This window comes from Bombina bombina, chromosome 1, assembly GCF_027579735.1.
Source record: "Bombina bombina isolate aBomBom1 chromosome 1, aBomBom1.pri, whole genome shotgun sequence".
Classification (NCBI taxonomy): domain Eukaryota; kingdom Metazoa; phylum Chordata; class Amphibia; order Anura; family Bombinatoridae; genus Bombina; species Bombina bombina.
Window position 1 is genome coordinate 25,634,408 of NC_069499.1, and position 23,279 is coordinate 25,657,686.

The 23,279-nt window shown below is 37.3% G+C and overlaps 1 protein-coding gene across 1 annotated transcript in view; it reads right to left on the reverse strand.

Moving 5' to 3' along the window:
• Positions 1-23,279, reverse strand: part of SYNE2 (spectrin repeat containing nuclear envelope protein 2) — a 799,180-nt gene that overhangs the window by 637,267 nt on the left and 138,634 nt on the right. The window contains exon 3 of the mRNA XM_053697281.1: positions 19,255-19,316. Coding sequence (XP_053553256.1) covers positions 19,255-19,316 — 62 coding nt within the window. The remainder of the gene's footprint in view (positions 1-19,254; positions 19,317-23,279) is intronic.

Consider the following 23,279-nt stretch of genomic DNA (forward strand, 5'->3'; position numbering starts at 1 on the left):
AAATAAATGTATAAAGATACCCTGAGATACATATACATAAATATATTAGTTACAAATACATAAATATATTAGCTACATATACATAAATATATTAGTTACATATACATAAAGATATTAGTTACATATACATAAAGATATTAGTTACATATACATAAATAAATATATTAGTCACATATACATAAAGATATTAGTTACATATACATATTAGTTACATATACATAAATATATTAGTTACATTTACATAAATATATTAGTTACATATACATAAAGATATTAGTTACATATACATAAATATATTAGTTACAAATACATAAAGATATTAGTTACATATACATAAAGATATTAGTTACATATACATAAAGATATTAGTTACATATACATAAATAAATAAATATATTAGTCACATATACATAAAGATATTAGTTACATATACATAAAGATATTAGTTACATATACATATTAGTTACATATACATAAATATATTAGTTACATATACATAAATATATTAGTTACATATACATAAAGATATTAGTTACATATACATAAATATATTAGTTACATATACATAAATATATTAGTTACATATACATAAATATATTAGTTACAAATACATAAAAATATTAGTTACTTATACATAAATATATTAGTTACTTATACATAAATATATTAGTTACATATACATAAAGATATTAGTTACATATACATAATTATATTAGTTACATATACATATATTAGTTACATAAATATATTAGTTACATATACATAAAGATATTAGTTACATATACATATTAGTTACATATACATAAAGATATTAGTTACATATACATAAATATATTAGCTACATATACATATTAGTTACATATATATATATATATATATATATATATATATATATATATATATATAAATAAATATATATTAGTTACATATACATAAATATATTAGCTACATACACATAAATATATTATTTACATATACATATTAGTTACATATACATAAAGATATTAGTTACATATACATAAATATATTAGCTACATTACATATACATATTAGTTACACATATATATATATATATATATATATATATATATATATATATATATATATATATATAAATAAATATATATTAGTTACATATACATAAATATATTAGCTACATACACATAAATATATTATTTACATATACATATTAGTTACATATACATAAAGATATTAGTTACATATATAACATGCAGAGAGAGGGGCAAGCAGTAAAAATGAAATACAATGTTATTGTTTTAGTTCGAAAAAGCTATTTAAATTATTATTATTATTATTATTATTATTATTATTATTAAAGGGACAGTAAAGTCAAAATGAAACTCTCATGAATCAGATAGAGCATGTGATTTTAAACAAATTTCCAATTTACTTCTGTTATCAAATTTGCTTTGTTCTCTTGGTATCTTTTATTGAACAGTAAAACTAGGAAGACTCATAAGCGCTCAGGAGTGTGCACGTGTCTTTAGTACTCTGGCAGTGTTTTGCAACATTGTATAACAAAGCTACAAATAATATTGCAAAACACTGCCAGAGTACTAAAGACACGTGCACACTCCTGAGCGCTTATGAGTCTAGCTTGTATTACTCTTCAATTAAAGATACCAAGAGAACAAAGCAAATTTTGCTAACAGTAAGTATATTGTAAAGTTGTATAAAATTGCTGCTCTGATTCCTGAAAGTTTAATTTTTACTTTACTGTCCCTTTATGGTAATTATTCTTTTTCCCCTTTCAATAAAGTGCAGCTGAAAAGTTGATGAAATCTGAACCTATTAAACTGGAGTTTAATCATTTCTATGTATTTCTAATGCTACATAACTAAATCAGTCATTTTCTGATATAACTGGAAACATAATCTGAAAAGATATTCTAAAGATGAAACCTTTATGTAGAAAACCAGGATTTAAATTGAGTCTTACTGGCTAGTGATTTATATTGTATTTTAAATCAATTTGATCAAATCTCCCCTGGTCACCTATGTACATAAACACCCCAATCACCCTTGTACATAAACGTGTCAGTCACCCCTCTATATAGCCGTCCATAGGCAGCTCTCAGCCATATCTAATGACAAATACAGAGATAAGTACATAAACACCCCAATCACCCTTGTACATAAACGTGTCAGTTACCCCTCTATATAGCCGTCCATAGGCAGCTCTCAGCCATATGACAAATACAGAGATAAGTACATAAACACCCCAATCACCCTTGTACATAAACGTGTCAGTTACCCCTCTGTATAGCCGTCCATAGGCAGCTCTCAGCCATATGACAAATACAGAGATAAGTACATATACACCCCAATCACCCTTGTACATAAACGTGTCAGTCACCCCTCTATATAGCCGTCCATAGGCAGCTCTCAGCCATATCTAATGACAAATACAGAGATAAGTACATAAACACCCCAATCACCCTTGTACATAAACGTGTCAGTCACCCCTCTATATAGCCGTCCATAGGCAGCTCTCAGCCATATGACAAATACAGAGATAAGTACATATACACCCCTATCACCCTTGTACATAAACGTGTCAGTCACCCCTCTATATAGCCGTCCATAGGCAGCTCTCAGCCATATCTAATGACAAATACAGAGATAAGTACATAAACACCCCAATCACCCTTGTACATAAACGTGTCAGTTACCCCTCTGTATAGCCGTCCATAGGCAGCTCTCAGCCATATCTAATGACAAATACAGAGATAAGTACATAAACACCCCAATCACCCTTGTACATAAACGTGTCAGTCACCCCTCTATATAGCCGTCCATAGGCAGCTCTCAGCCATATGACAAATACAGAGATAAGTACATAAACACCCCAATCACCCTTGTACATAAACGTGTCAGTTACCCCTCTGTATAGCCGTCCATAGGCAGCTCTCAGCCATATGACAAATACAGAGATAAGTACATATACACCCCAATCACCCTTGTACATAAACGTGTCAGTTACCCCTCTATATAGCCGTCCATAGGCAGCTCTCAGCCATATCTAATGACAAATACAGAGATAAGTACATAAACACCCCTATCACCCTTGTACATAAACGTGTCAGTCACCCCTCTATATAGCCGTCCATAGGCAGCTCTCAGCCATATGACAAATACAGAGATAAGTACATATAATACGATCATCACTAAGAATGAAAGGAACAAAGTCACCGTGATTTCTGCATACGTGAAACAGTTTGCTGGAGCAGTACTGTCGTTGTGTACACACAAATCTGGGCTCTGAGATCTGCACAATGTCCTGGTCATACGTAACCTTTTTTATATGAATGCATTGCACAGTCTAGTAAAGTGGATCACAGATCCAAACTAACCAGTCTGTCCCCAGCAAAGCTGCACACGTGTGGGGTAATGACACAAGATTTTCATGGTTACTCTAAGTGAGATTTCCATAGTTTTTTTAGATCCTTAACAACCAGAGCTACTTTACACATCAGAGACCAACATATTATTTCAGTCTCTGATGCACTGCGTTTCATATTGCTTCCCTGATTGGTCTAGGGGTTTGTTGGGGCGGTACAAAATAAGCTAGAGAGATGATTGGTTCCCTTAACATACACCATGAGCTGCAATATGATTCTTGCTGATCTCTTGGAATGGATGAATGTCAGTTGGTGGACACAAACCGAGACCAAACAGAAGTGTGATGGCTACAGATAGTGTGATGATAACTAAGCTGCAACAACAACAAATTGGTCTAGAATATTGGGGATCAAAACTACAAACCTCAAATCTAGTAAGAAATCTTGGTGATTGACAGTGAACTTTCCATGAAACATCATATATCAGCCACAGTAAGTGTGAGGCTAAGCGCTTGGGCAATACTTAAGTCGCTCTGCACATAGGTACCTGAGGAGCTCACCTGAGGAGGATATGATACTGAAAATTGAGTGAGGAGCGCCAAAAGATATGTAAAGGATATATTTATATATTAAATGTAGAAGATAACAATAAGTACATATTAGATAAACAGTCCAATATGTGGATATAAAAACAATAAGATCACAATTATTGATAAAATCACAGTAAATAAAATACTAAACAATGCTTAAAACAAGCTGTAAGGTGCACCTTAAAAAGAGGAAAAATAAGGAAAAAATGAATAATCGAATGTCTCTGGTCCCTGTCGTTCAGTAAAAAAGTCACATCAAAGAAATATCCAAATGTTTGTGTGTTCCAATATGGTGGTGCTCCGGTGTGTAGTGGTAAAGAATCCAATACTTAAAAAACAAAAAAATACCAAAAATAGGGAATAGTAATCCTAGAAATTGACAAATGTGTCAAATGGAATAAATGTGATAAAAAATATATCAAAAAGTGAAAAAATGAATAAAAATGATAAAAATTGAAAAAAAATGATAAAAATTGAAAAAAAATGTGTATCAAAGTGAATAAAACAAAAATATGAAAAATATCCTTACAGAAACTCTTCTCTGTGGTGTGGAGAATATTCTAGTGTGTTGAATGAAAGTGTCTTTCTAGTAACCTGTGAAGATATATCACAATAGTGCAATAGTGCTAAAAATCTTATATAACAAATTGAAATGAGACTTACCAATACTGTCGACGCGTTTCGGCCCTAGGTCATAGGCCTTTGTCAAGACTCATTTCTTTGATGTGACTTTTTCACTGAACGACAGGGACCAGAGACATTCAATTATTCATTTTTTCCTTATTTTTCCTCTTTTTAAGGCGCACCTTACAGCTTATTTTTAGCATTGTTTAGTATTTTATTTACTGTGATTTTATCAATAATTGTGATCTTATTGTTTTCATATCCACATATTGAAATGTTTATCTAATATGTACTTATTGTTATCTTCTACATTTAATATATAAATATATCCTTAACATATCTTTTGGCATATATCAGCCACAGTACAAGCCTTATTCTTTCATGTAAATAATATAGCCCGGATCAGGCACTTGATTCCTACAAAAGATCTTCCCATGACCATCTATGTATTGGTGAGATTACATTTAAACTACTGCTTTACCCTTTATTATGGTCTCCCAGAGAAACTTCTCCATCGCCTTCAGTTGGTACAAAACGCTACAGCAAAGCTGCTAACTGGTCAGACAAAATTCTGCCATGTGACATCCTCCACTCCCTGCACTGGCTGCCAATGGCGCATAATATTTAAGATATTGCTGCTTTCCTACAAAGCTCTGCATAATCAGGGACCAAGCTACTTAAAACAATTACTGGTGCCCTATGTCCGAGCTCGCACTCTTCAATCAGCACATGCCTGGAAACTAAATGTGCCGACAATTGACCAAAAAACATAATTTATGTAAGAACTTACCTGATAAATTCATTTCTTTCATATTAGCAAGAGTCCATGAGCTAGTGACGTATGGGATATACATTCCTACCAGGAGGGGCAAAGTTTCCCAAACCTTAAAATGCCTATAAATACACCCCTCACCATACCCACAATTCAGTTTAACGAATAGCCAAGAAGTGGGGTGATAAGAAAAAAGTGCGAAAGCATATAAAATAAGGAATTGGAATAATTGTGCTTTATACAAAAAAATCATAACCACCACAAAAAAGGGCGGGCCTCATGGACTCTTGCTAATATGAAAGAAATGAATTTATCAGGTAAGTTCTTACATAAATTATGTTTTCTTTCATGTAATTAGCAAGAGTCCATGAGCTAGTGACGTATGGGATAATGACTACCCAAGATGTGGATCTTTCCACGCAAGAGTCACTAGAGAGGGAGGGATAAAATGCTGAAAATAATCCACACCCAGAATAAAGTTTAATGAAAAACATAAGCAGAAGATTCAAACTGAAACCACTGCCTGAAGTACTTTTCTACCAAAAACTGCTTCAGAAGAAGAAAACACATCAAAATGGTAGAATTTAGTAAAAGTATGCAAAGAGGACCAAGTTGCTGCTTTGCAAATCTGATCAACCGAAGCTTCATTCCTAAACGCCCAGGAAGTAGAAACTGACCTAGTAGAATGAGCTGTAATCCTTCGAGGCGGAATTTTACCCGACTCGACATAGGCATGATGAAATAAAGATTTCAACCAAGATGCCAAAGAAATGGCAGAAGCTTTCTGGCCTTTTCAAGAACCGGAAAAGATGACAAATAGATGACAAATAGACTAGAAGTCTTTCGGAAAGACTAGAAGTCTTTCGGAAAGACTTAGTAGCTTCAACATAATATTACAAAGCTCTAACAGCATCCAAAGAATGCAATGAGTTCTCCTTAGAATTCATAGGATTAGGACATAATGAAGGAACCACAATTTCTCTACTAATGTTGTTAGAATTCACAACCTTAGGTAAAAATTTCGAAAGAAGTTCGCAGCACCGCCTTATCCTGATGCAAAATCAGAAAAGGAGACTCACAAGAAAGAGCAGATAATTCAGAGACTCTTCTGACAGAAGAGATGGCCAAAAGAAACAAAACTTTCCAAGAAAGTAATATAACGACCAAAGAATGCATGGGTTCAAAAGGAGGAGCTTGAAGAGCCCCCAGAACCAAATTCAAACTCCAAGGAGGAAAAATTGACTTAATGACAGGTTTTATACGAAACAAAGCTTGTACAAAACAATGAATATCAGGAAGATTAGCAATCCTTCTGTGAAAAAGAACAGAAAGAGCAGAGATTTGTCTTTTCAAGGAACTTGCGGACAAACCTTTATCTAAACCATCCTGAAGAAACTGTAAAATTCTCGGTATTCAAAAAGAATGCCAAGAAAAAAGATGAGAAAGACACTAAGAAATATAAGTCTTCCAGACTCTATAATATATCTCTCTAGATACAGATTTACGAGCCTGTCACATAGTATCAATCACAGAGTCAGAGAAACCTCTTTGACCAAGAATCAAGCGTTCAAACTCCATACCTTAAAATTTAAGGATTTGAGATCCTGATGGAAAAAAGGACCTTGCGACAGAAAGTCTGGTCTTAACGGAAGAGTCCACAGCTGGCAAGAGGCCATCCGGACAAGATCCGCATACCAAAACCTGTGAGGCCATGCTGGAGCTACCAGCAGGACAAACGAGCATTCCTTTAGAATCTTGGAGAATACTCTTGGAAGAAGAACTAGAGGCGAAAAGATATAGGCAGGATGATACTTGTAAGGAAGTCATAATGCATCCACTGCCTCCGCCCGAGGATCCCGGGATCTGGACAGATACCAGGGAAGTTTCTTGTTTAGATGAGAAGCCATCAGATCTATTTCTGGGAGTTCCCACATTGAACAATCTGAAGAAATACCTCTGGGTGAAGAGACCATTCGCCCGGATGCAACGTTTGGCGACTGAGATAATCCGCTTCCCAATTGTCTATACCTGGGATATGAACCACAGAGATTAGACAGGAGCTGGATTCCGCCCAAACCAAAATTCGAGATACTTCTTTCATAGCCAGAGGACTGTGAGTCCCTCCTTGATGATTGATGTATGCCACAGTTGTGACATTGTCTATCTGAAAACAAATGAACAACTCTCTCTTCAGAAGAGGCCAAGACTGAAGAGCTCTGAAAATTTCACGGAGTTCCAAAATATTGATAGGTAATCTCACCTCCTGTCATGAACCAAGCCTCCAGACGAAAAAGAAAAAGAAAAGGTCTGGGAGGCATTCTGCTAAGAAGGGCTGTGTGGGGATTTGAACCTGTGACTCTGTGGTTGCTATTTCTGTTTGCTTACATGTTGAGCCACAGCCAGTTCTAGCAATAGCATGGATCTTAAATGATCTGATAAATAACTATTTGCCTTACTTGTTATTACACCTGTGCAACACACAGGTGTTCTCAATTCTGGAATTAATCAGAACCAACCCTGTGCAAAACCTCCCTATTTAAGGATGGCTTTTAGTCTGCATTTTGGTCTTCACATTGGATCTGTTTTGTCAAGTCAGAACCTGTTTCCTGTACTTCTTTGGAGAAAGATTTCCTTTGCACCTGTTTACAAGGTATTACCAGGAGAAAGCCTTTACCTTTAAACCTGTTACCAATCTTCAAGTTTGTTTCCTGCTTTATGCAAATTCCTGCACTCAGCTATTGCCAGGAGAAAGACTTCACCTTTGCACCTGTTTACAAGGTATTACCAGGAGAAAGCCTTTACCTTTAAACCTGTTACCAATCTACAAGTTTGTTTCCTGCTTTATGCAATTCCTGCACTTGGCCATTGCCAGGAGAAAGATTTCCTTTGCACCTGTTTACAAGGTATTACCAGGGCAAAGCCTTTACCTTTAAACCTGTTACCAGTTTGCAAGTTTGTTTCCTGCCTTCAGCAATTACAAGGAGAGAGACTTTACCTTTAAACCTGTTACCAGTTTGCAAGTTGTTTCCTGCATTGTGCAATTCCTGCACTCAGCAATTACAAGGAGAGAGACTTTACCTTTAAACCTGTTACCAGTTTGCAAGTTTGTATCCTGCCTTGTGCAAATCCTGCACTCAGCAATTAGTAGGAGAAAGACTTTCCTTTCTGAATCTGCATCTCTGCTTACTTTGTTTGTTTATTTTCACTCCTGCTGTATGTGGTCTTAACATACCTGAGTAGCATATTTAAATATTCTGCAAGTATTTGCTTAAACAAAGTATTCTGTTGTGTAAATAAATTTGTTTTCATTTTCAATCAGTATGGCTTCTACTAATCTTCCTTTAAAGCAACTGTTCCAGACAATGAGGCTCTCACATGATATCCTGAGACATAACATGACACCTCCTGAGATTCCCAAACCCCTTGTGCCGTCAGAGACCCCCACACAGCTCCCCAACCTGTAAGACTTGCATCTGTTGAGATTATAGTCCAGGTCGGAAGAACAAAGAAGCCCCCTGAACTAAACGATGGTGATCTGTCCACCATGTCAGAGAGTGTCGTATAATCGGTTTAAAGATATCTTTGTGTAATCCCTGCACCATTGGTTCAGCATAAAGAGCTGAAGAGGTCGCATGTGAAAACGAGCAAAGGAGATCGCATTCGATGCGGCAGTCCTAAGACCTAAAATTTCCATGCATAAGGCTACCAAAGGGAATTGTGATTTTGACAAGCTGATATCAATGTTAAACTTCTCTTGTCTGACAAGGACAGAGTCATAGACACTGAATCTATCTGGAAACCTAAAAAGGTTACCCTTGTCTGAGGAATCAATGAACTGATTGGTAAAATGATCCTCCAACCATGATCTTGAAGAAACAACACAAGTCGATTCGTATGAGATTCTGCGAAAATGTGAAGACTGAGCAAGTACCAAGATATCATCCAAATAAGGAAATACCAAAACCCTGTTCTCTGATTACAGACAGAAGGGCACCGAGAACCTTTGAAAAAATTCTTGGAGCTGATGCTAGGCCAAACGGTAGAGCCACAAAACTGGTAATGCTTGTCTAAAAAGAGAATCTCAGAAACTAAAAGTGATCTGGATGAATCGGAATAGGCAGATATGCATCCTGTAAATCTATTGTAGACATATAATGCCCTTGCTAAACAAAGGCAGGATAGTCCTACAGTTACAATCTTGAATGTTGGTATCCTTACATAACGATTCAATATTGATAGATCCGGAACTGGTCTGAAGGAATTTACCTTCTTTGGTACAATGAAGAGATAGAATAAAACCCCAGCCCCTGTTCCAGAACTGGAACTGGCATAATTACTCCAGCCAACTCTAGATCTGAAACACATTTCAGAAATGCTGAGCCTTTGCTGTGTTTACTGGGACACGGGAAAGAAAAAAATCTCTTTGCAGGAGGCCTTAACTTGAAGCCAATTCTGTACCTTTCTGAAACAATGTTCTGAAACCAGAGATTGTGAACGGAATTGATCCAAATTTCTTTGAAGAAAACGTAATCTGCCCCATACCAGCTGAGCTGGAATGAGGGCCGCACCTTCATGGGTACTTAGGAGCTGGCTTTAGGTTTCTATAAGGCTTGGATATATTCCAAACTGGAAATGGTTTCCAAACTGATACCGCTCCTGAGGATGAAGGATCAGGCTTTTGTTCCTTGTTGTGAGGAAAGGAACGAAAACGATTATTAGACCTAAATTTACCTTAGATTTTTTATCCTTTGGTAAAAAAGTTCCCTTTCCCTCCAGTAACAGTTGAGATAATAGAATCCAACTGAGAACCGAATAATTTATTACCCTGGAAAGAAAGGGAAAGCAAAGTTGACTTAGAAGACATATCAGCATTCCAAGTTTTAAGCCATAAAGCTTTTCTAGCTAAAATAGTTAGAGACATATACCTGACATCAACTCTAATGATATCAAAAGATGGTATCACAAATAAAATTATTAGCATGTTATAGAATAATAATAATGCTATAAAATTATGATCTGTTACTTGTTGCGCTAAAGCTTCTAACCAAAAAGTTGAAGCTGCAGCAACATCCGCTAAAAATATAGCAGGTCTAAGAAGATTACCTGAACATAAGTAAGCTTTTCTTAGAAAGGATTCAATTTTCCTATCTAAAGGATCCTTAAATGAAGTACTATCTGCCGTAGGAATAGTAGTACGTTTAGCAGGAGTAGAGACAGCCCCATTAACCTTAGGGATTTTGTCCCAAAAAACTCTAATCTGTCAGATGGCACAGGAGATAATTGCTTAAACGTTTAGAAGGAGTAAATGAATTACCCAAATTATTCCATTCCCTGGAAATTACTTCAGAAATAGCATCAGGGAGAGAAAACACTTCTGGAATAACTACAGGAGATTTAAAAACCTTATTTAAACGTTTAGATTTAGTATCAAGAGGACCAGAATCCTCTATTTCTAATGCAATTAATACTTCTTTAAATAAAGAACGAATAAATTCCATCTTGAACAAATACAAAGATTTATCAGCATCAACCTCTGAGACAGAAACCTCTGAACCAGAAGAACCATTATCAGTATCAGAATGATGATGTTCATTTAAAAATTCATCTGAAAAAAGAGAAGTTTTAAAAGACTTTTATGTATACTAGAAGGAGAAATAACAGACATAGCCTTCTTAATGGATTTAAAAAATAAAATCTCTTATGTTATCAGGAACACTCTGAAAATTAGATGTTGACGGAACAGCAACAGGTAATGTAACAGTACTAAAGGAAATTTTATCTGCATTAATAAGTTTGTCATGACATGCAATACAAACAACAGCTGGAGAAACAGATACCAAAAATTTATAGCAGATACACTTAGCTTGGTAGCTCCAGCACCGGGCAGCGATTTTCCTGAAGTATCTTCTGACTCAGTTGCAACGTGGAACATCTTGCAATATGTAATAGAAAAAACAACATATAAAGCAAAATTGATCAAATTCCTTAAATGACAGTTTCAGGAATGGGAAAAAAATGCCAGTGAACAAGCTTCTAGCAACCAGAAGCAATAAATAATGAGACTTAAATAATGTGGAGACAAAAAATGACGCTACATCCGGAACGCCAACACTTTTGACGCAAAAAAAGTCAAAAAATGACGCAACTTCCGGCGACACGTATGACGCCGGAAACAGAAAAAAAAAATTTGCGCCAAAAAAGTCCGCGCCAAGAATGACGCAATAAAATGAAGCATTTTCTGCCCCCGCGAGCCTAACAGCCCACAGGGAAAAAAGTCAAATTTTTTAAGGTAAGAAAAAATGATTGAAACAAATGCATTTATCCCAAGTATGAAACTGACTGTCTGAAAATAAGGAATGTTGAACAACCTGAGTCAAGGCAAATAAATGTTTGAATACATATATTTAGAACTTTATAAAAAAGTGCCCAACCATAGCTTAGAGTGTCACAGAAAATAAGATTTACTTACCCCAGGACACTCATCTACATGTTGTAGAAAGCCAAACCAGTACTGAAACGAGAATCAGCAGAGGTAATGGTATATATAAGAGTATATCGTCGATCTGAAAAGGGAGGTAAGAGATGAATCTCTACGACCGATAACAGAGAACCTATGAAATAGACCCCGTAGGAGGAGATCACTGCATTCAAATAGGCAATACTCTCCTCACATCCCTCTAACATTCACTGCACGCTGAGAGGAAAACCGGGCTCCAACCTGCTGCGGAGCGCATATCAACGTAGAATCTAGCACAAACTTACTTCACCACCTCCATAGGAGGCAAAGTTTGTAAAACTGAATTGTGGGTGTGGTGAGGGGTGTATTTATAGGCATTTTGAGGTTTGGGAAACTTTGCCCCTCCTGGTAGGAATGTGTATCCCATACGTCACTAGCTCATGGACTCTTGCTAATTACATGAAAGAAATATGGTTTGCCATGCGGCCCAATCTCTATGGAACATTCAGCCCAGCACAGTTAAAGGGACATGAAACACAAAATGTTTCTTTCATGATTCAGATAGAACATACAACTTTAAACAAGTCTCCAATTTACTTCTATTATCTAATTTGCTTCATTATCTTGTCATCCTTTGTTGAAGGAGCAGTAAAGGCCCTACTGGGAGCTAGCTGAAAGCCAATGACATGAGGAATATTTGTGCAGCCACCAATCAGCACCTTCTAAACATACCTAGGTATTATTTTCAACAAAGGATATAAAAAGAACAAAACAAATTTGATAATGAAAATACATTGAAAAGTTATTTAAAATCACATGCTCTATCTGAACCATGAAAGAAACAAATTGTGTTCAATGTCCCTTTAATAAAACCACCTGCCTGGACATTTTGAAACAAAGACTCAAGACCTACCTGTTAACAAACTGTAACTTCTAACTTTTATGTAAATGTACCTTGTATAAAGCGCTTAGAGTCCAACCCTGGGAAAAGCGCTATATAACTTGTTGTTATTATTACTTTCACAATGTTCCTACAGAACTAGTGTAACATTTTAATAGCAATCCCCACAGATTTACAATGTAACTTTTACAAATGTTCATATTTACATTCAAATGATACATTCCATAAAAGTAAAGCTAGAACGTTTGAATGTTTACAAAAATTCCACATTTATTTAGAGCAAACACAAAACATATCCAGAAACATTTCCCGTCTCCAGCCAGATTATAACTGTGTTCCTGTTAGAGAGTGGGAGCTAGCTGAGCCAGTGACAATAGATATGTGTGTAGTCACCAATCCGCAATGCATTACTGCTTCTGAGCCTACCTAAGTATGCTTTTCAACAAAAGGATACCAAGAGAATTAAGTACATTTGATAACAAAGTAAAGTTTGAACCATGACGGCTTAATTTTAACTTTTATGTTCCTATAAATTAACTAGAAAAACGACATAGCTAAATCTCTGCACAATATAGTGTGACTGTAGGGCAAATCAGGATTTTGTCTAGCTCCATAGATTCAACTAGTCAGACTCTGGTACATTTCTAACAAACTAGATGTTTCCATATGATGTCATCAGTTACATCACCGATTATGTCACATATATATAGCATGACAACAAAACAGTTCTGGATTTTCTGCCTGTGATGTATTTGATCAAGCAGATACACGACACCATTATCTGACATTTGTGGGTTTTGTGCCACTGTGTTGTAAATATTGCACACCAGGGGTTAATGTACTAAACAATGAAGTTATGAATGTTCCTAACCACACACAATAAAATGTAGGGCAGCAGTGTCCCTTTAAGCCCCGATGCCATCACAGTAACAGCTGTTTAGTTATTATTATGGGATGGCATAAATATCTGAGAACTAAAGTGGCGCTCAACTCACTGCCCAACAATGCGCTGCTGGCCCGTCCAGCACTTCCAAGAGTGAAATGAATATTAGTTTACAATGACTGAGATCTGTATACCCAGCCTGCGATTCCCAGCGCACACCAGCAGACAGTCTCATCATATTATCCCTGTAAATACCCCCATTAATAACACAATGACTTATTTATTCTCCAACATGACCAGACAACACTGAGCTGCTCTCATTGTTTAGTACTGACACAACAATGACATACGGCTCTTCTAATGAGACACTAACAGCACAAATACTGTTTTATACACTGGTCGGTCATCAGACTGCTGAACGGCTTCTGCTTTTTCATCTAAACATTCTTCACTTTCAGAGATTTAAAGAAGTTCACCTGCCACGTATGATAAAATCAGCTGTTAAAGGGACAATCTTCTCTAGAATTTTTATTGCTTAAAAAGATAGATAATCCCTTTATTACCCATTGCCCAGTTTTGCATAACCAACACTGTTATATTAATATATGTTTTACCTTTGTGATTACCTTGTATCTAAGCCTCTACAGACTGCTCCTTATCTCAGTTATATTTATATTCCTTTTACCTCTGTGATTACCTTGTATCTAAGCCTCTGCAGACTGCCCCTTATCTCAGTTATAATAATATACTTTTTACCTCTGTGATTACCTTGTATCTAAGCCTCTGCAGACTGCTCCTTATCTCAGTTATATTAATATACTTTTTACCTCTGTGATTACCCTGTATCTAAGCCTCTGCAGACTGCTCCTTATCTCAGTTATATTAATATACTTTGTACCTCTGTAATTACCTTGTATCTAAGCCTCTACAGACTGCTCCTTATCTCAGTTATATTTAAATACCTTTTACCTCTGTGATTACCTTGTATCTAAGCCTCTGCAGACTGCCCCTTATCTCACTTATATTAATATACTTTTTACCTCTGTGATTACCTTGTATCTAAGCCTCTGCAGACTGCCCCTTATCTCAGTTATATTAATATACTTTCTAACTCTGTGATTACCTTGTATCTAAGCCTCTGCAGACTGCCCCTTATATCAGTTATATTAATATACTTTTTACCTCTGTGATTACCCTGTATCTAAGCCTCTGCAGACTGCCCCTTATCTCACTTATATTAATATACTTTTTACCTATGTGATTACCTTGTATCTAAGCCTCTGCAGACTGCTCCTTATCTCAGTTATATTAATACACTTTTTACCTCTGTGATTACCTTGTATCTAAGCCTCTGCAGATTGCCCCTTATCTCAGTTATAATAATATACTTTTACCTCTGTGATTACCTTGTATCTAAGCCTCTGCAGACTGCTCCTTATCTCAGTTATATTAATATATTTTTTACCTCTGTAATTACCTTGTATCTAACCCTCTGCAGACTGCTCCTTATCTCAGTTATATTAATACACCTTTTACCTCTGTGATTACCCTGTATCTAAGCCTCTGCAGACGGCCCACTTATCTCAGTTATATTAATATACTTTTTACCTCTGTGATTACCCTGTATCTAAGCCTCTGCAGACTGCCCCTTATCTCAGTTATATTAATATACTTTTTACCTCTGTGATTACCCTGTATCTAAGCCTCTGCAGACTGCCCCTTATCTCAGTTATATTAATATACGTTTACCTCTGTAATTACCTTGTATCTAAGCCTCTTCAGACTGCCCCTTATCTCAGTTATAGTAATATACTTTTTACCTCTGTGATTACACTGTATTTAAGCCTCTGCAGACTGCTCCTTATCTCAGTTATATTAATATATGTTTACCTCTGTAATTACCTTGTATCTAAGCCTCTACAGACTGCTCCTTATCTTAGTTATATTAATATACTTTTTACCTCTGTGATTACCCTGTATCTAAGCCTCTGCAGATTGCCCCTTGTCTCAGTTATATTAATACACATTTTACCTCTGTGATTACCTTGTATCTAAGCCTCTGCAGACTGCTCCTTATCTCAGTTATATTAATATATTTTTTACCTCTGTAATTACCTTGTATCCAGTGGCGTAGCGTGGGGGGGGCAACAGGGGCGGTTGCCCCGGGCGCATAATTCTGAGGGGCGCTTCCAGCCTCAACTTAGCAAAGGGAAGAAGGGAGGCTAAAAATTCTGACAGGCCCCCAGCTCTGTTCTGCGACCCGTCAGGAATGTGGTGATGCCGCGACTAAGGTAAGGTGTCAGGACCAGACTTACTTATAGCCCTGTTTTTGCCTGATACTAGCAACATGCAAAATGCAGCTTAATTACGGTTCTATTATTACCGAACAATTAAGTTCCCTTCCAACAAAGGACCCAGAGCCAGAATGCCATGCATTGCCTGGGGCACTTTTTAAGGATCTCTAAGCAGAGGTGGGGGGGAGGAATCCTTAAAAAGTGCAATAAATCTCTTTCAAACCCGTGGCACTGGTGGCAGCATGGCTGGGCTCTGCCTTTCTGTTAAACCCAGTTACCTAGTTAGTGGGATGGTGGGGTGATCAGAGACCATACTTTCATGTTTGACCGGATTCTGATTACAACTTACGCCATCTTGTCCTTGCACAAAAAAAGTATATTTGTGACAGTTGACAAAAATTAGGCCTTGTTTCCTGTATTTGATTTTTCCCCTCCATGATCTTCCTAGGGCAGAAGTAGATTTAGGGATTTGTGTGCTGTCTGGCACCAGGATTGTGCTGCTCACCAGGCATTTCACTGTGTTTGTCTCCTATCAAAGAAGTCCTATGAATTCACCATCTTGAATCTATTTCTTGCTGGACTCCTGAGGTGTGGACTTTTACTGATTTTTAGGGTTTGGGTGCTCATTGCCTTTTTTATTTACATTAAACCCACCCTTACTGCATTTAAAGTAAAAAAATAACTATAATTTGTGTTAGTAAATAAATTTAACAGCACCCCCCTAAATACCATACACCCTCCCCCCATATATGTATGTAATGTTGGGTTGTCTGTCCCATGCCCCTTTTATATTGATTACTTACAATTGTTATATTTATTAAGGTAGAATATATACCCCACTTTTATATGTCATTGGCACCCAAAAGACAGTCTGCCCAGCAGGGACAACCTTATGTAACAGCTGCCAACCTGTGTGTCCCCTTTTCCTCTTTTTAACGACTTACCAAAAACCTATTGCACCACATATACAATATGGGTTGCTGCAATGTGGGGGTGGGTGCACCCTGTGGTCTGCAGTATTTGTACAATGAAGTTTTACAGATCAGGACGTCACCACCAGATGGGGGTTAAGGGGGGCTTTCCACCCATGTGTAAAATGAGAATAAATCTTAAAATTTAATATTGTATATATTTGCCCAGCTCTGGAGAGCTGCAGACAGGGTTTGATCACAGGGGGATAGCACATAATGCTTGCAGGCTTCACCCACTGCCTCTTGTATTGCCAATATATTATTTTCATGGCTTTGTTTGTAAGTTGCTACTGATTAGCAGCTGCTTATGACAAGGGACATATTTTGGGGATATGGGTATCATCAGCAATAACTGTTAGTTATCCAGTAAAGATGGTTAAGGGAGCATTTTGTGGGAGAGGAGACAGTGTCCCTTGCTTTATGTGATCTACCAGGCTCGGGTCTTTGCTTGGTTTGTCCCAAATGTAAGAAGAAGCAGCATATCTAAAATGGGGTTGGGGGGGGCGCAATACTTGCCTTGCCCTGGGCACTGACAACCCACGCTACGCCACTGCTTGTATCTAACCCTCTGCAGACTGCTCCTTATCTCAGTTATATTAATACACCTTTTACCTCTGTGATTATCTTGTATCTAAGCCTCTGCAGACGGTCCCCTTATCTCAGTTATATTAATATACCTTTTACCTCTGTGATTACCTTGTATCTAAGCCTCTGCAGACTGCCCCTTATCGCAGTTATATTAATATACTTTTTACCTCTGTGAATACCTTGTATCTAAGCCTCTACAAACTGCCCTCTTAGCTCAGTTCTTTTGTTAGCCAATCAGTGCCCTCTCATAAGTAACTCCACGGGAGACAGCACAATGTTATCTATATGGCACACATGAACTAACACTGTCTAGCTGTGAAAACTGTCAAAATGCACTGAGATAAGAGGTGGCCTTCAAGAAATTAGCATATGAGCCTACCTAGGTTTAGCTTTCAACAAAGAAAACCAAGTGAAAAAAGCAAATTTGACAATAAAAGTAAAATGTAAAGTTGTTACAAATCGCATGCCCTATCTGAATCATGAACTAAACTGTCCCTTTAACACTAGAAAACCAAGCAGTGCAAATCTGTTTGTTCTGTCCAGTTACGTTCTCTGACTGAAAATGAGCGACTGCAAAGTGCGAGACACCAAGGATCTAATGATCTGACAAAATGATTTGCAGCGACAAAATGTAGTTAAAGGGACAGTCACGTCAAAATTAAACTTTATGATTAAGGTAGAGAACACAATTTTAAACAACTTTCCAGTTCGCTTCCATTATCTAAATATGCACAATCTTTTTATATGCACAGTTTTTAGGCAACAGCTCTCACTGAGCATGTGCAAGATTCACAGGATATACGTATATGCATTTTGTGATTGGCTGATAGCTGTCACATGATGCATTAGGAAGGAAAATTTAACTAACTGTGACATTTGTCAGAAAAAAACTGCTTCTCATTTGAAATTTAAACCAAGTGCTTTTGCATTGTCTCTTTATTATGTATTTATTGATTATGCTATTTTTCTGTGGTTAGTGGTCCTTTAATTTACAAGACTGTTTAACACAAACACATTCTAAATGGCTGTTGTTTAACGCAGACTTTAAGGAGGGGTCACTATTATTATTTGAAGAATCACTGCACTGTATTTTCTTTATTCCATCTAAAATAATCTAAAATGATTGACAGTTTTGTATTTTGTTTTTTAAATGGTTGTTCCTGCGCTACACAAACCTGCATATCCTCCCATACTGTCAGTATGAATACCTAAATATGCTGCATGCATTTATAGCTTTCAGATCAAATGTCTTTTATTTAACATTTAACCCCATAAATGTGACACAACATGTATCTTCTTGTATAGTCTAACCAGATTTTCCTCTTTTCTTAAACAGCCATGAAACCTATTTTTTTTTGTGATTCAGAATTGAAACAACTCTTTCTTATATCAAAATTGCTTTATTTTCTTGGTATCTTTTGTTGAAGGATCAGCAATGTGCTACTGGGAGCTAGCTGAGCACCTTGGGTGAACCATTGACAAGAAGAAAATATGTGCAGCCAATCAGCATCTCCCAGTAGTGCATTGCTGCTTCTGAGCCTACCCAGTTATGTTTTTTCAACAAAGGATACCAAGAGAACAAAGCAAATTAGATAATAAAAGTACATTGGAAAACTGTTTACAAGTGTGTGATATATCTAAATCATGACCCTTTAATTTCAGCTGGTTTTGGGGACTCTTCAGTTAAACTGCAATGAATTGCTATGTGATTGTTTTGCGTGAGTATTCTAATAAATTGTAATTGGGCAGATTTTCATATACAAATATTGGGATATATATTTATATAACAGTGTTGGATCCGGAGAGATCTTACCTTTGACAATTGGGAATTAATCCAGTTGGTGAAGGTTTTTTTCTGGGTACCTTCTTGCTCAGCTATAGGACAAAGAAAACAAAATGTTATTAATACGACTGTCTACATAACACAAATGGACAATAGCCTGTAACCTATTTTATTTATTTAAAATATCCCAAATATATCCTCTAACCAATTTAAACGCTGCTCTAACTGAACCTGAAATCTACAGAACCAATTATTAAGTAGAGTGAAAAATATCGCTTCTGAGAAAGTTATATTTGTGTTCCACTTTGGAACACACGCAAATGTACACTGGTATTACAAGTCAGGTGTAATGCGAACGCGACCTCGCTCACGACAGCGCGCATCCAAAGGCTCCAATGGGAGCCTCGTTCTCATGCTGTCAGACACGGCATGAGAACCTAGCGCAGCAAAGGGGGAAGAAGTATATGAATTTATACATATATGTTTATGTGTTAGTGTGCGCTGCAATGACTGAGAATCTATATATATATATATTTATAGCGAACACACAGTTCCCATAGATCACAATGTAAAGACACTTTTCAGTACCTTTTCTGTTTTTCTTTTTTTTTCTAACACCCCAAACCCGCCAACTTTAGCCCCTTAAAACTGCTCGGTGCAGTTATTTTATTAAAAAATAAAGATGATACAATTTTTATATTTAATAAAGAACACATCACTGTATTTTGGGGGCAATAGGGGCACATTTAGAAAATTAACCAGAGATCTGATCACTGGTTAATTTTCTGAGCGCTTCTAATGGCTGGTTATTTATTGCGCACCCGTAAACGAGTAATAAATTAGCGCTCCACTTGTAATCTAGACCTATACATTAACTTACTGAGACTGTAAGCGCGACAAAGATTACATTTAGAAGTAAAATGAATAAATATGTGTCATTTCCTCACTGCACCTGCGGGCAGCGAGCTTTGCCCCATAGACAGGATGGAATGTACCTCACACCATTCACTTTTTTACATAAATCTGGCACTTTTTTCATTACTGCACTGAGGCCACTTAGCACCATTATTTATTAATTGTTAGACAAGCTTAAATTCACAACAAACCAAAAGACGCCCTCTCCGGCCTCCTCGCCAGCCCTGCAAGACATATTTTACATAGGAACGGCTGCAAGTGCTTATTCTCCAAAGTGTCCCCAGGTCAGATTCTGATTTCTCAGTTTGACTTTTTTCTTTATGAATTCAACAAGAGACCTCACCGACCTGGGGAGGCAGCTACAGTGTCAAACAAATCTGAACTAATGACTCTTAAAGGGATACAACTTTACAATTTAATTCTATTATCTAATTTGCTTAATTCCCCTTGCTGAAAGAGCTACAATGTGCAACTGTGAGCTAGCTGAACACATCAGGTGAGCCAATTACAAGAGTTAGCTACAAGCATTGCCAAGAGGACAAAGCAAATTAGATAAAATAAGTAAATTGTTTACATTTCTGCTTGATATGAATCATGAAAGTTGAATTTGATTTTACTTTTTTTATACAACATTTAATATTATATGTGCCTGGTTTATGTCTGAGATAAATCTGAGATTGCCCATATCCAATAGATTATGGGTTACATCTGCACCAGCTCTAGGATTCTATTTCATATATGAATCAGGATTTATTAACCATTTGCCTGCCAAACAGAACTTCAATGCATTGCAAGCTGTGATTTTACTTTGTGGTGTCTTTTGTTAAAGATCACAATTATAAAGAGGCGATTATTATATATTTCCTTATCCAGGATAACTCATATAGCTATCAGCTGCATCTGACATCTGAAAGGTGCATAAATACTCATTGTTGCAACGTAATCTGTGATTTAGACAATCCAAGATAATCCGAGCAGATCCTGTGTAATTCCTGTATTTATGAGGTGGAGCCCAGTCACACAATGAGACCTCTGTATTAGCAAAGAATCAGATACAACATCTGGGCACAGCTGGTGATGTTATTTAGGGTAGGGTCTGTGACAACTTAAGAAAAAATAAACAAACCGTCAAGTAAATGCTGTATTATTTACCAAAATCTGCTGGAATAAACGGCACACAAGGGATTGAGCCAGGCACTCTCATATACTCACAGATACATGCAGCAGTCACACCTGAAGGTTACACAACTTTATTAAATTAAAATGGCCCTTCAAGCTTGTTAGAATACACAGCTAGTAGGCACTAATACAGATGTATGAGATGTGTCAGCCAGTGAGCACTAATACAGCTGTATGAGATGTGTCAGCCAGTGAGCACTAATACAGCTGTATGAGATGTGTCTGTCAGTCAGTGAGCACTAATACAGCTGTATGAGATGTGTCTGTCAGTCAGTGAGCACTAATACATCTGTATGAGATGTGCCTCTCAGCCAGTGAGCACTAATACAGATGTATGAGATGTGTCTGTCAGTCAGTGAGTACTAATACAGCTGTATGAGATGTGTCTGTCAGCCAGTGAGCACTAATACAGCTGTATGAGATGTGTCTGTCAGCCAGTGAGCACTAATACAGCTGTATGAGATGTGTCTGTCAGCCAGTGAGCACTAATACAGCTGTATGAGATGTGTCTGTCAGCCAGTGAGCACTAATACAGCTGTATGAGATGTGTCTGTCAGCCAGTGAGCACTAATACAGCTGTATGAGATGTGCCTGTCAGCCAGTGAGCACTAATACAGATGTATGAGATGTGTCTGTCAGTCAGTGAGTACTAATACAGCTGTATAAGATGTGTTTGTCAGCCAGTGAGTACTAATACAGCTGTATGAGATTTGCCTGTCAGTCAGTGAGCACTAATACAGCTGTATGAGATGTGTCTGTCAGCCAGTGAGCGCTAATACAGCTGTATGAGATGTGTCTGTCAGTCAGTGAGCACTAATACAGCTGTATGAGGTGTGTCTGTCAGTCAGTGAGCACTAATACAGCTGTATGAGGTGTGCCTGTCAGCCAGTGAGCACTAATACAGCTGTATGAGATGTGCCTGTCAGCCAGTGAGCAGTAATACAGCTGTATGAGATGTGTCTGTCAGCCAGTGAGCACTAATACAGCTGTATGAGATGTGCCTGTCAGCCAGTGAGCACTAATACAGATGTATGAGATGTGTCTGTCAGTCAGTGAGTACTAATACAGCTGTATGAGATGTGCCTGTCAGCCAGTGAGCACTAATACAGCTGTATGAGATGTGTCTGTCAGTCAGTGAGTACTAATACAGCTGTATGAGGTGTGTCTGTCAGTCAGTGAGCACTAATACAGCTGTATGAGATGTGCCTGTCAGCCAGTGAGTACTAATACAGCTGTATGAGGTGTGTCTGTCAGCCAGTGAGTACTAATACAGCTGTATGAGGTGTGTCTGTCAGCCAGTGAGTACTAATACAGCTGTATGAGATGTGTCTGTCAGTCAGTGAGTACTAATACAGCTGTATGAGATGTGTCTGTCAGTCAGTGAGTACTAATACAGCTGTATGAGATGTGTCTGTCAGTCAGTGAGTACTAATACAGCTGTATGAGATGTGTCTGTCAGTCAGTGAGTACTAATACAGCTGTATGAGATGTGTCTGTCAGTCAGTGAGTACTAATACAGCTGTATGAGATGTGTCTGTCAGTCAGTGAGTACTAATACAGCTGTATGAGATGTGTCTGTCAGCCAGTGAGTACTAATACAGCTGTATGAGATGTATCAGTCAGTCAGTGAGCACTAATACAGCTGTATGAGATGTGCCTGTCAGCCAGTGAGCATTAATACAGCTGTATGAGATGTGTCTGTCAGTCAGTGAGCACTAATACAGCTGTATGATGTGTGCCTGTCAGCCAGTGAGCACTAATACAGCTGTATGAGATGTGTCTGTCAGCCAGTGAGTACTAATACAGCTGTATGAGGTGTGTCTGTCAGCCAGTGAGCACTAATACAGCTGTATGAGATGTGCCTGTCAGCCAGTGAGTACTAATACAGCTGTATGAGGTGTGTCTGTCAGTGAGCACTAATACAGCTGTATGAGATATGCCTGTCAGCCAGTGAGCACTAA